Genomic DNA, 13,717 nt, shown 5'->3' with positions numbered 1-13,717 from the left:
TCTTTGTGTTTGTCACAAGCTAAACTTCTTCTTTTCCTTTGGGGTCGCCACAGCGCGTCATCCTTTTCCATGTAAGCCTATCTCCTGCATCCTCCTCTCAAACACCAACTGCCCTCATGTCTTCCCTCACGACATCCATCAACCTTCTCTTTGGTCTTCCTCTAGCTCTCTTGCCTGGCAGCTCCATCCTCATCATCCTTCGACCAAAATACTCACTATTGCTCCTCTGGACGTGTCCAAACCATCGAACTCTGCTCTCTCAAACATTGTCTCCAAAACATCGAACCTTGGCTGTCCCTCTGATGAGCTCATTTCTAATTTTATCCAACCTGGTCACTCCGGGAGCGAACCTCAACATCTTCATTTCCGCCACCTCCAGCTCTGCTTCCTGTTGTCTCTTCAGTGCCACTGTCTCTAATCTGTACATCATAGCTGGCCTCACCACTGTGTTATAAACTTTGCCCTTCATCCTAGCAGAGACTCTTCTGTCACATAACACACCTGACACCTTCTTCCACCCGTTCCAACCTGCTTGGACCCATTTCTTCACTTCATGACCACACTCACCATTGCTCTGGACGGTTGACCCCAAGTATTTAAAGTCCTCCACCCTTGCTATCTCTTCTCCCTGTAGTCTCACTCTTCCCCCACCATCCCTCTCATTCATGCACATATATTCCGTCTTACTTCGGCTAATCTTCATTCCTCTGCTTTCCAGTGCATGCCTCCACCTTTCTAACTGTTCCTCCACCTGGTCCCTGCTTTCACTGCAGATCACAATGTCATCTGCAAACATCATGGTCCACGGGGATTCCAGTCTAACCTCATCTGTCAGCCTATCCATCACCACAGTATACAGGAAGGGGCTCAGAGCTGATCACCTCCACCTTAAATTCGTCTGTCACACCTACAGCACACCTCACCGCTGTTCTGCGACTCTCGTACATCTCCTGTATTATTCTAACATACTTCTCTGCCACTCCATGCAGTACCACAGTTCCTCTCTGGGTACGAGGGCCGCAGAACTTTCTCTAGGCTTTCTCTAGATCTACAAAGACACAGTGTAGCTCCTTCTGACCTTCTCTGTACTTTTCCATCAACATCCTCAAGGCAAATAATGCATCTGTGGTACTCTTTCTAGGCATGATATCATACTGTTGGTCGCAAATACTCACTTCTGTCCTGAGTCTAGCCTCCACTACTCTTCCTACTACTTCATTGTGTGGCTCATCAATTTTATTCCTCTATAGTTCCCACAGCTCTGCACATCATCCTTGTTCTTAAAAATGGGCACCAGCACACTTTTCCTCCATTCCTCAGGCATCTTCTCACACGCTAGAATTCTATTGAATAAGCTGGTTAACCACCGAAAGCCTGTCTCACCTCTTCCCGAAAAGCTGCACAACACTCGTCCTGTCTCAGCTTCCACCAAATGGTTCTCTGCTCTTCCTTTGTCTTCCTAATCTTCCTCCCCACCACCAGAGTCATCTTACACACCACCATCCTATGCTGTCTAGCCACACTCTCCCCTACCACTACCTTACAGTCGGTAACCTCCTTCAGATTACATCGTCTGCACAAGATGTAATCCACCGACTCCATTTCTCTACCCATCTACACCATGGTAAAATAATTTAAACCGTGCCCCTAAACGTCTAGCCTTACTGCCTTTCCACCTGGTCTCCTGGACACACAATATATAAACCTTTCTCCTAATCATCATGTCAACCAACTCCCGGGATTTTCCTGTCATAGTCCCAACATTCAAAGTCCCCACATTCAGTTCTAGGCTCTGTGCTTTCCTCTTCTCTTTCTGCCGAAGAACCCGCTTTCCACCTCTTCTTCTTCTTCTTCTACCTGCAGTAGCTGAATTTCCAACGGCGCCCTGCAGATTCACGGCGCCGGTGGCTGACGTTGTTAACCCAGGCCACGACCGATCCGGTATGGAATTCTTTGGATGAACGCTCATATTTGTTTGGCAAAGTTTTAAGCCGGATGCCCTTCCTGACGCAACCCTCTGCATTTATCCAGGCTTGGGACCAGCCTACAGTTTGCACTGGCTTGTGCCCCCCACAGGGCTGCATAAACTAACAGACCAGTATGCGTACATTCATAGGCACAACCTCATGAGATGCAATACAAGACCTTTATCATCCTGTTTCCAATACTCTCCTTATCTTGCTGACTAAATGAGATCGGCAAAGCATTATAATGGTACACCACTGCAAACTGGCCAGAGAGTGTCTACATTTTACATTTTCCTCGGTGTGTAATGTTTTTCTAATAACTATAACAAATACTATTCCAATAAGGTGCCTCAGGATACAATACTAAATCATACCGTGCTTGCTTGTGTTGACTGCTCCTATGAAAAAGCCTCGCAGCTCATCGAATACATTATAAAACAACACATTAATCTACTCTGAGCTTTATTTTTTTCCTCTCTCTCAGAATCCCCACTTAGACCAACCATCCCTGAATCTTTTTTTATCAATATTTTGTTCTTTAATACAACTGCAGCAGATGCAATCACTCAAAAGGAAATCATGCTTGACTCACATAAAATGAAATGAAATGAAAAATATGAGGGAGGTGGCATGCTGATTTGACCTTCAAACCAGCTCAATGGCCTCAGCCATCTTTTATCTGCCACTCAAAATCAATAAGGTTACTGCCTCGAAACATTAATGCTTGCAATTGTGCTTCTGCATTTGACATCTTGACTTGTGTTCTTTAGAACACAAAGGTTCCTTAACTCTGCCTTCTTATAGGCCTCCTATGGAATGTTTGTTTAACCAGGAACACATCTTAGCCCCTACCTACCTAGCGGTGAACGATCAGGCCAGCAAGGCCTTTTCTGCTGCCCTAAACACTATGAGAAGCAATGACCTATGTTGACAACCTAAATTCCAATATTTGTTGTTATATTTGTTTATTCCCAACAGTCCTTTCTCTTGGCTGCACTGCTTCCAGTCTGTATATGTTGGATGTTACTTTATTGTCCAATCTGATTTTGGCCTCTGTGTGTTGCCATGTCACTCTAATCTGCCGAGGGCCTTCAGAATCAGTTGTTCAGACCAATGCAACTTAAACGACATTAGCAATGGGATTGTTTTTTTTTTAAGTCTCGGTATCCGTCAAACCACATCCTGCTGAAAGATGGATGCTACTTTTTCGAGCAACTTTCTTTTGCCAACACATTCTACATGTTTGAGCCACAAAAATATATGTTTTAAGCCTGCCGTTGCTGGAATATATCCCACCGGGTCGTCGCGGGGCTTTCTGCGCTGAAACGAGAGGTGCTAGCCACCAGCAAGGTCATGAGCTAAAAGGCTTTCGGGAATCCTCCCGCTCCGCAGATGGGCAGCAAGCTCATCCAAAGCGTCACCTCCTCACCTGAGAATTTAAATAACAACACCGAGCTGTTCTTTAAATTGTGGCATCTGGGGAGTTTGCATTTTTGGGCTGTAGGCATAGCTAGCAGAGTTCTAGTTCACCAGAAATGGACTTATAGTAATAATAAAGTGACTTGGATAACCACTGATGCGAGCAAAGGTGCTCAAGTGCATCACTGGTTGAAAAAAAACACTGGAAAACATAAATTGGGAAAAACAATCTAGTATCTCCCCAATTCAGTTCTCTGTAGTTCTCAGTCTTTTCACATGTTAATATCATCCATCCATCCATTTTCTGAACCGCTTCTTCGCACTAGAGTCGCGGGCGTGCTGGAGCCTATCCCAGCTGTCATCGGGCAGGAGGCTGGGTACACCCTGAACTGGTTGCCAGCCAATCGCAGGGCACATACAAACAAACAACCATTCGCACTCACATTCACACCTACGGGCAATTTAGAGTCTCCAATTAATGCATGTTTTTGGGAGGAAACCGGAGTGCCCGGAGAAAACCCACGCAGGCACGGGGAGAACATGGAAACTCCACACAGGCGGGACCGGGGATTGAACCCGGGTCCTCAGAACTGTGAGGCTGACGCGCTAACCAGTCGGCCACCGTGCCGCCATGTTAATATCATTAGAAACAAATCTCTGAATTCACTTCACCGGGATTTTAACCAATCAGATTTCAAATTTGTCCTCGCAAGGCCAGTGAGCTGACATCAGCATTTTTCCATCCCCTGATTGGTTCATCAGAGCAAATCTTGTGATAGCCAAGTTCGACTAGCAAAACACGTCTTTAGGGACCTCCACACAGTAATATGTTTAATAAACAGCATTTCAGGTGAGTATCATATATTTTTGTAATGTTTAGGTCACATAACAAGATAAATATTGATTTGGAACTGCTTCAGATGATGCACAGTGTGAGGCATAGTTGCGTGTCGTTATATTGTGTTTTGCAAGGTGATGGTGGTGGTACTAGAAGATTTACTAGGTGCAAGTACCCAGGTACAAAATGCACGGCCTGCCACTATCTACCGTTCCTTGCCTCAACTGACTTCATTTACTGTTACCTCCCTGAAGCCTCCCTGAAGCCATGTTTCTCTCTGTTCTTCCCTGTAAACAATTACCTCTTGTAGCTGTTTTAACTAGATGTCACAACTTGTTGTTACCATCTCATCTAATCTTGCAAATAATTAATTAATAGTTCCCTTCATATTTTACACTTTCACACCTGTCCCGGAGGTGCTGGTATACTGTAAAAATCTAATAGGAGTTGTTTATTTGGTTCAGGTAGCATTTCATTGAGCTTGATTTAATTTAGATGAGGTGGTTGTTTAGTAACATGAATTCACGTGCAAAATAAATAAAGTAACAGCTGTTGTGTGTCCATACAGATGGTGTTGATACATGTCTGTCTCCTCACGATACCTCATGTTTGCCCTTCATTCGGCACACTCGAATGTCGTTTTTGTTGGATTCCCATGTCCGTTTCTACCGAAGAGAGTAAGAATTTATTATAGAATCATGATTATTAACGATAATGGTTTTGTGAGTGTGAAACAAAATGAGCATTATTACCTTGCTGTAGAACATCTCATCACCTGCCAAGTTGTCCAGTTCCACTCGGTATAAATCATCTCTACAATCACGCAGAAACATAATTGGCTGTTAATACATGGGTGTTTTTCTTTGCATTTCTTTCATTTTAAGATGGCCAATTTGTTTTCATCCTTCACAATGTTGAAAGTTTATAACGAATCACATGAAAATGCTTTATACTACTTTGGATGCTTGCCTTCCACATTCTGTTTTAATGAATGTTAACCAGAGGCCCGTGAAGCAGTGAAAAGAAAAAAAAAAATCAACCAAAAACAATACCAGCTCTTCACATGAACATAATCAACTATCCAGATTCAGCAATTAGTAAATTTTACAACCTAAGATAATAATAATCATCAAGAATGTTGACCATCCAACATGGGAAACTAACTTAGAGTGGTGAGTAAAATTTTGGTACATCTTTTGAGTGACTATATGAAGCTAAAAAAAAAAAAGCCCATTTTTTATTGAATGAACAAATTTTTAATTATTGTATTGGTATGCGACCAGTTCAGAGTGTACCCCGCCTCCCGCCCGAAGATAGCTGGGATAGGCTCCAGCAGCCCGCGACCCTAGTGAGGATAAGCGGTAAAGATAATGGATGGATGGATGGATGGATGTATTGGTATCAACAAAAACAACATATTTACCATTGAACTTAGTGTATAACTGCACTACATCAGACTATGAGCGTGAAACAAAACAGAAACAGCTCTAAGTAGCAGTTGTACAGTTTTACAACACTGCAAGCTATAACCACAATATAAACATGTTGTAAATAATTAACTATCTGACAAAGATAGTCAAACATTATTATCTTCATAAAGGGAAAACGTTTGATACAGTATGAAAACATTTGATACAGTATGCAATGTAATCTTGTGATATACAGTATACTATGTATGTTTTTATATACAGTAGACGTGAATATGTGATATGTACACCAAATGAATTGTCCAACATAGCTTGATGAATCCTAACAAGAACAACACAAAAATGTCTTGCAATTGTGCTTCTGCATTTGACATAAAAAATGACAGTGACAGCAGATGGAAGCATCAAGTGAAAGATATGAAGGCAAGCACATCAGTCACACACAGTTGGAGGTGGTTGCCGTTGGTTACCTGGCTCCTATGTAGAGTGTGCGGTTGACTTGAAGAACCGTCTGGATGTGGAGCTCCTGCCTTTGTGCTGAACGGTGAGCTCTGCCCAGGAACACTGGATACCTCCTCACCACTGAAATGTGCCAAGAGTGAAATATTGAGGACTTAAAAGAAGAGGTTGCAATTTACAAATATCACTGTTTTTGTTGTATTTATTAAAACTGTCAGTATGTCCTGACAGTAGTACATGAGTAAAATGATTGGTTAGAAAAAAACGAGATCATCCATCTCTGGCCATGTCCTGTGCTTCTAATTTGATTTGCAAGAAACCAACCCGTGTGAGGAAAAACAACCAATTAGAGACAGAAGGCCTGCCTGACTGATGAGGTGTCAGTCATTTCTTCTGCACTTGTAGGCACACATAGCAGAACCATTTTCGCAGCCTCGCACTAGACTTGCGCATTAGGAGCTTTGTTGAAACTATGGCTGGTCACCTCAGGCAGCTGGAGGACAGTAGTTTTCCCCTTTACAAAATATGAACTGAAAAATAACAGCGGCGGCCCTCCGACAGCTTCCCTACCGCTTAATTTAATACAACCCTAGTTGATGGCATGATGCTTTTGTGTGAAAAAGCTGAGGCCGTTGTGTAGTACAGTTCATAAATACGGTTAAGGGTTTGGTGTTGATGTTTGTTCAGAGGCCGCTCTAATGAGAGCAACAGTTTGAGATTGTTATTGTAGTCAGGAAATGTTAGTGTTTTCTTTCTTTTAATGAGAAAATACAAAAGAGGTGGAGTGAGCTGAATGAGACTGATCCAAAGTTTCAAAGAGGGTGACAGTCGCCTCTACGGGAGCCCTCATCAACAAGAGACTGATTGGGAAAATGTCTCCTCGTCCTTGGCTCCAGGTCAGCGGGAAACGACCAAGTGATCCATCTCCATAGGTCTCCTCCCCTTTTCTTTTATAACCTGAGCCCTCTTTGTGTCAACCCATCCCATCCAAAATGTCTCTCACTTCCTTCATCTCCTCGTGTCCCTTAAAATCCAAACAAATTCTATTCACTTTCCCTTCCTCCTCTCATCTTGTTCATGCTTTCGCATCATGAATGTGAGCTTTAATTATCTAAATAGAGTCTGTGCCCCACTGTAGTTCTGAAGCAGCTCCATTCCAAGGGTGGGACTTTTGACCCCCAATTTCCACATTAATCATGGAGCTATACATCAATGCGACACACATACGCGTACACACACACACACACACACACACGTACACAAGGACACATACCCTCCAGAGGGACGTAGCTTAGTGGACTTGGCTCCTCTGGGAATGAGCCATCAGCCAGATGAAGCAGCAGGAGAAGAAATGTGAGGAGAGGACCCACGGTTGCCATGGCAGCAGAATACATGCACTGTTAATAAAGTCAGAGAGAGACGAGAATCAAAAGCGTCATTTTTTTATTTATTTTGTGCACATTTTCCAACATTCACTTCGACAGTCAAGCATCTGTATGTGTGTGTGAATATGTAAGCCAGTAACGAAGTAGAAATACATTGTTACTACACAAGTATATTTTTCAAGTATCTGTACTTTACTCAAGTATATATTTTTGTGAGGACTTTTTACTTTTACTCCTACATTCGAAAACATCTGTACTTTTTACTCCTTGCTTTGTCAAAATAGCCTCGTTACGTATTTCAACCTCTGCGGGATGACGACACAATGTAAAAAAAAAAAACAGAGAGAGGTCTTGGGGACTAATATGGCAGAAAAAAAAACAGGGACAGCAGCGACATGGAGGAGTGTGAACCAGGGAGCGCAAACAATGACACAACACATTCAGAGAAGCAAGATATTACCCCCTCCATGGGGGTATTTAAGATTGATGGCCTCAGCTACAAGAATGATTCATGGTGAATGTATGTTGTCTTGCACCAGCCTAAAAACCTAAAAGATTCTCAGTCTAATCTGAAAAAGAAGAAAAAAAACATGTTTTTTCAGTTGTTATCATTAGCTAATTTATCATTTTTTGTGTATGTCAGTTTACAATGTTAGCTAAGATATGGGAATACGTTTTTCTAATTGTGTAAAACCCCGACTTAATAAAAGAGGGAAACTATTTTGTGTGCATAGAATGTTTTTTTTCCCCGTTGTGCCAAGTTATCAAAGTGGGTATTGTATGCAATTGAAAGTCAAAATTAATTTTTACTTAGCTTTGGTCTGTTCTGGACATTATATAGAGATTCAGAGCTTATGTTTCTTTGCTTTGTACACTGAAGCTCCTCTTACCAAAGTCTCAGAGAGAACTACTGGAGTTTCTCCCTGGGACCTCTTAGCTCTGTTTCATAGTAAAAAAGGTTTGTTAATAAAGCTTCATAAAATGGAGATGATACAAATAAGTGTCATTTGTAGTAAATTTTAGGGTCTGTACTGAAGTCATTCACTGCCGTGGATGTTTTGCATTTGTCAACTGGGATCCAACCGTTTACTGCCGCCGACGTATATATTCGTCAAGTCCGTTTTTCAAAGGGTAGACGTTGAAGAGGGTCTTGCTCAGCTTGTCTGTGAAATTCAGGTTTGTAAATAACTGTAATGACTAACAGGTCCCTATAGATGGACGCCTTGGATTTGAGATTAGCACAGTTTTTGAGTAGAAAAGGATTAGGGGCTGAATCTGGGCTTGTCACATTGATTAAGAGGGAGAGAAAATGCTAACACATTGAAAGTGTGACAAGTTTAGGGACCTCACACTCAAACAGAGTATGAACAGTGTATGGATGGTATATAAACAGAATATGCAGAGTAGGTAGTAGAAAGTGTGTGTTACGATTGTGAGAAAAGATGACAAAGTACATGGAGTGAATGACGAATGCCGTGTAAAAAAGCCGCTGACGTTCTACTCCAGCCAACCGGTGAATCAGTGTCGCTCAAAGCGTGTTTCATCGTTGTATATCTTCCATTAATAGCTCTTTCTCATTCTTGTTTTTGTTTCTTATAATTTGAGGTGAGCCCAAAAAAAAAAAAAAATAATAAACATAGTCAATGTTCTGCTTGACATGTTTCTTTTCACCAAAAGCTTGTTTTCTCTGCTTTTTTTTCCAGAGACAGTTGTTTTTGGTAAAACCAAAACACGCTTTTTTTTCTGGTGAAAGGAGAGAGTCTACTCTTTTTTTTGGTAGGTTCTGTGCTATATTGTCACAGAACACAATATTCTATGGGTCTCAAAAGATCAGTCAAAATGCTTTAAAACGGCTGGTATTGAGTTACGTAGAAGTACAGGTACAGTACTTCCATTCCATCCATTTTATGAGCTGCTTCTCCTCACTAGGGCCGCGGGCATGCTGGAGCCTATCCCAGCTATCATGGTCAGGAGGCGGGGTACAACCTGAACTGGTTGCCAGCCAATCGCAGGGCACGTATAAACAAACAACCATTTGCACTCACATTCACACCTACGGGCAAGTTAGAGTTGTCAATTAACCTACCATGCATGTATTTGGGATGTGGGAAGAAACCAGAGTGCCCAGAAAAAAACCCAGCAGGCACGGGGAGAACATGCAAACTCCACACAGGCGGGGCCGGGAATTGAACCCAGGTCCTCAGAACTGTGAGGCAGACACTCTAACCAGTCCTTCACCGTGCCGCCGATACAGTACTTAACTGTAAAAAAAAAAAAAAAAAAAAAAAGACTGGTAAAAGTAGAAGTACTGATTCAACTCCTGTACAGAGTATGAGTACTTTTGCCCACTCTGGTGTGTTTGTGTGTGCGCTGACAAGGTCAGAAGTGCAGCGGAGTGACTGCTGCCAGCTTGGTGGCAGCAGCAGGAAGCTGATGTGTTTCTATTGTTGCTTTTGGGTGTAATGGAGCTCCATTGTCAGAAATGTCAGCTCTTTGTCAGAGTGTTGAAATTGAAGAGGATTCTCACAGCCATAAAACACACCAAGGGGACAAAACAGTCACAGACTACAAAGCCACTTTGGGTGGGAATGTTCCTACCTCTGATGGTCTTTCTGCACGGACATATGGAGGCTTTATTTTGAGTAATCGGCAACAAAAGTCGTAATTTCTGCTTTATGAGTAGAAATAGAGGAAACGAGGAGGAGAAGATATGTGTGTAGGACGGGCTGGTTCTTTCTCACCGCTGCAGGGCAAAAGTATAGCGGACACGCACACACACGCACACACACAAATAAGTCTACAGATACACTGGCAGCGAGTGAAGAAGAACATTTGTCCTTTATGGACCTTGTTTTGGTCACTCTGCAGTGTTTCCCTACCTTTATCGAGACAAGGCATTTACTCTATTTAAATTAGAAAAATGTCACAAAATGTATATGCAGTAGCGCTTGAAGTACGAGTTTAATTATTTTAAGGACCACGCTCGCAGCTCAAAACTTCATCAAAACATCATCTCAACATCAATCATCTTTCACCATTGAAATAAATGGAAATGCCATTAATCCGTTCCAGCCTCCCAAAAAAACCCACCTAAAATTTATGTAATGTGTTCTTTAATAAGAAAAATAGCATCTTTAATATTGTACTTTATACAAGCATACATTAATTACATAATTGAATACAATATAAAGAAACAAACCCGTTTTTGCCACATTTTTTTTGCTTCAATTCAATGGACATTGTGGTGCTCCTTCTGGTGTGTGCGCTTTGGCCACCTTGGGGCAGTATAATACAGACATACGGATATACTGTACATGGAGCTGACCTCAGCTCCTCAGTCAGTCGCAGCAATATTAGTCCTTCGCAGAGGATAAAGAATTTATGCCTTTGACACAACGGTACAAATATGATATGATATAGGTATGTAAACAAGAACGAAGCCGAAACAATGAGTATTGTAATCACTTGTGTTAAAAAAAATACATTGCAGATGTTATGTCACCGGCAGTACAGTGGACGACTGGTTAGCATGTCTGCCTCACAGTTCTCAGGACCTGGGTTCAAATCCGGCCCCGCCTGTGTGGAGTTTGCATGTTCTCCCTGTGCCTGTGTGGGTTTTCTCCCACATCCCCAAAACATGAACCACAGGTTAATTGAGGACTCTAAATTGCCCGTAGGTGTGAATGTGAGTGCGGATGGTTGTTTGTTTGTAAATGCCCAGCGATTGGCTGGCGACCAGTTCAGGGTGTACCCCGCCTCTCGTCCGGAGATAGCAGGAATAGGCTCCAGCACGCACGCGATCCGCGTGAGGATAAGCGGTACGGAGAATGAATGAATGAATGAATGAATGAATGTTATGCCACCATACAGCCATCGTATCACAATCTTTGCTTGCAAGTCAAAGTAAAACTGGCCATACTACAGCTCGTATCTCGAAAAACACAAAGGTCATTCGTATGTTAAGGCACTACTATACACTGATATAATGATGATCTTGTCTCAATTTACTCACAACTGTACTCAGTGTAAAACCTGGGCCTGTTTCGTAGAACACAAAGCTACAACAGGATTTTTGTACCTTCTGTCATCTTGTGGAAGAGCATTCAGTTGTTCTACCTGTCACTATACGTCGCTTACATAGATACATCAACAAAAATACATTATTTTTAATAAGTGAAAAAAGTTTACTAGGGTACAAACAAGGTATTTTTCTTTAACTGTTTTCGTTGTGTAGAAATCTCCAAAATATCGTGATAAAATAGAGAATTGAAACGTATGCCTCAATACTTATGCCTTTGAATGGAATTTTTTCCTTTGTGGAGTTTGGGCATTTCTAACTCCACACTTTTCTGTAATGCAGCATAAACATGGAGTAACGCTGAGAATACCATTGTAATATTTTGCGGTAGTTTATCATTATGTCCAAAATAGCATACAATTCCAAAGCTCTTGTGCCATAAAATCTCTCCTGTATTACATTGAACACACAACACAAACACACACACAGGCCTACTAAAATCTGCAATTGGAGTAGCATTTATGTAATCATAATGCCTGTGAGTAAACTCAAGAGCTAGTGTGTAAAATCGAATTGGCTTTGACAGTAGAAGGTTTAGGAATGGACTAGGACAAACAAAGAAGCAAAGAAAAAAAGAAAAACAAGAAGAGCATCAAGGGCGGTTCTTGAGTTTTCGTATTTTGTTGCTGCACAACACTGCTCAAATAGTGGAACATGTGCAATTTGATGATCAGAAAGAGAGCTCACGGATTGAAGGAAGGATCTGACAAATACAAACGCTCCAGTTTTATCAAATCAACCTGCCAACCTGAAACATCTATAAATAGGATGCGCATTCACCTGCAGCATTTGGAGGAGTGACAAGCTGTTGGAAGACTTCAGGGACGGGATACACACACACAGAAACACACACACACGCCAGTGACAATTGTAGCCTGGAGATCGCAGTTTTGACATCTCTCAACCTCCTCCTCATCTGATAGAGCAGGTGAAGCCTGAGGGGAGGTGCAAGGTCTTTTCAACTGACTCTCCATCAGGATTCGCCGGTCTGGCACTGTCATTTCATTACGGCCATTTCACGGGCGGGATCCAAACGTGATACGTAAGTCGAAAATGAAATTGTGTTGCATTAAATGGATCGAGAGGACGGACGTGGGAAATTAAAAAGTACTCAAATGAAGCGTGAGTCCCTCTGAGATTAGGCATCATATAGTTATGGAGTAGCACTGTCACATTACATTTGCCCCCACCCCCCACCCACACACACACAAACACTTTCATACACTAAGGTGCACATGCAATCCACAAAATCCTTCAGGCCATCATTTATGAAGCCCCCTCATTAGAGCGTGTATTTACTGAGGTAATCAAACCACGAGGTAGACCATTAAATCTAGGTCAAGGCCAACATTCCACAGTAGGAGCCGAAGGACAGCACTGAGACAAAGGCCCTTAATCTTCAAACATAGGACTACTTGGGGCCTGGTTCACTAAAGACCGCAACCAGGGTTGCGTCTGCCGAATGAGGAAAACTGCCACGCAGTTCATTTTGTGCATTCTGGGCAGAGTGTATGCAAACAGATTAATCTAGCAATGTGATTTGTCAAACCTGAGACAAATACCGATGGTTGATTTTGTGTCTTTAAATAGCTCGTCTGAAAGGCAGATGCAAACCAACATGCAAAGCGGTACCAGCGTAGCGCGTTCAAAATGACAGGAGGCGGTGTGAAATGTTATGCTTGTGTAAAGATTTTTGAAATGCCAGAAACAAAAGATTATCGCGACATATTCATTTATATTCAGCAATGCAATTTTGGAGGTTCTGAATGATCAAAGGGATGACTTGGAGTCAGTCACAAGAAGGAGTCATGCCATTTCACCTACAGTATGTTTCAGCATACTGTAACAACTGATGCTGGCCTCTCCCAGAGCAGTTTTCCCATTGTGCCATCCCAAGTTTTAAACATACCTTTATGTACATACATCTAATTTCCACTCAATCAGGAAAAGTTAAATCAAACAAAACATGGCTTGTATGCAGTTAAAATTATCAGAGCAATTGTTTTATTTTCTGTAACTCAGTAATGTTTGTTTGCTTCTTTAATTTAAAATTCTATCCATCCATCCATTTTTTGAGCCGCTTATCCTCACAAGGGTCGTGGGAGTACTGGAGCCAATCCCAGCCACCATCGGGCAGGAGGCGG

The 13,717-nt window shown here is 42.1% G+C and overlaps 1 protein-coding gene across 1 annotated transcript in view; it reads right to left on the bottom strand.

Annotated features, from left to right (window-relative positions):
- LOC133411732 (semaphorin-6B-like) overlaps positions 1-13,717 on the bottom strand; it is a 49,940-nt gene that overhangs the window by 21,934 nt on the left and 14,289 nt on the right. Inside the window, exons 3-6 of the mRNA XM_061694395.1 lie at positions 7,384-7,507; positions 6,122-6,233; positions 4,977-5,037; positions 4,827-4,889 (exon numbers count right to left, since the gene is read on the bottom strand). Coding sequence (XP_061550379.1) covers positions 4,827-4,889; positions 4,977-5,037; positions 6,122-6,233; positions 7,384-7,504 — 357 coding nt within the window. The 5' untranslated portion in view covers positions 7,505-7,507. The remainder of the gene's footprint in view (positions 1-4,826; positions 4,890-4,976; positions 5,038-6,121; positions 6,234-7,383; positions 7,508-13,717) is intronic.

This window comes from Phycodurus eques, chromosome 13 (assembly GCF_024500275.1).
Source record: "Phycodurus eques isolate BA_2022a chromosome 13, UOR_Pequ_1.1, whole genome shotgun sequence".
In the NCBI taxonomy this organism is placed as follows: domain Eukaryota; kingdom Metazoa; phylum Chordata; class Actinopteri; order Syngnathiformes; family Syngnathidae; genus Phycodurus; species Phycodurus eques.
This window is presented reverse-complemented; position numbering and strand designations above follow the sequence as displayed.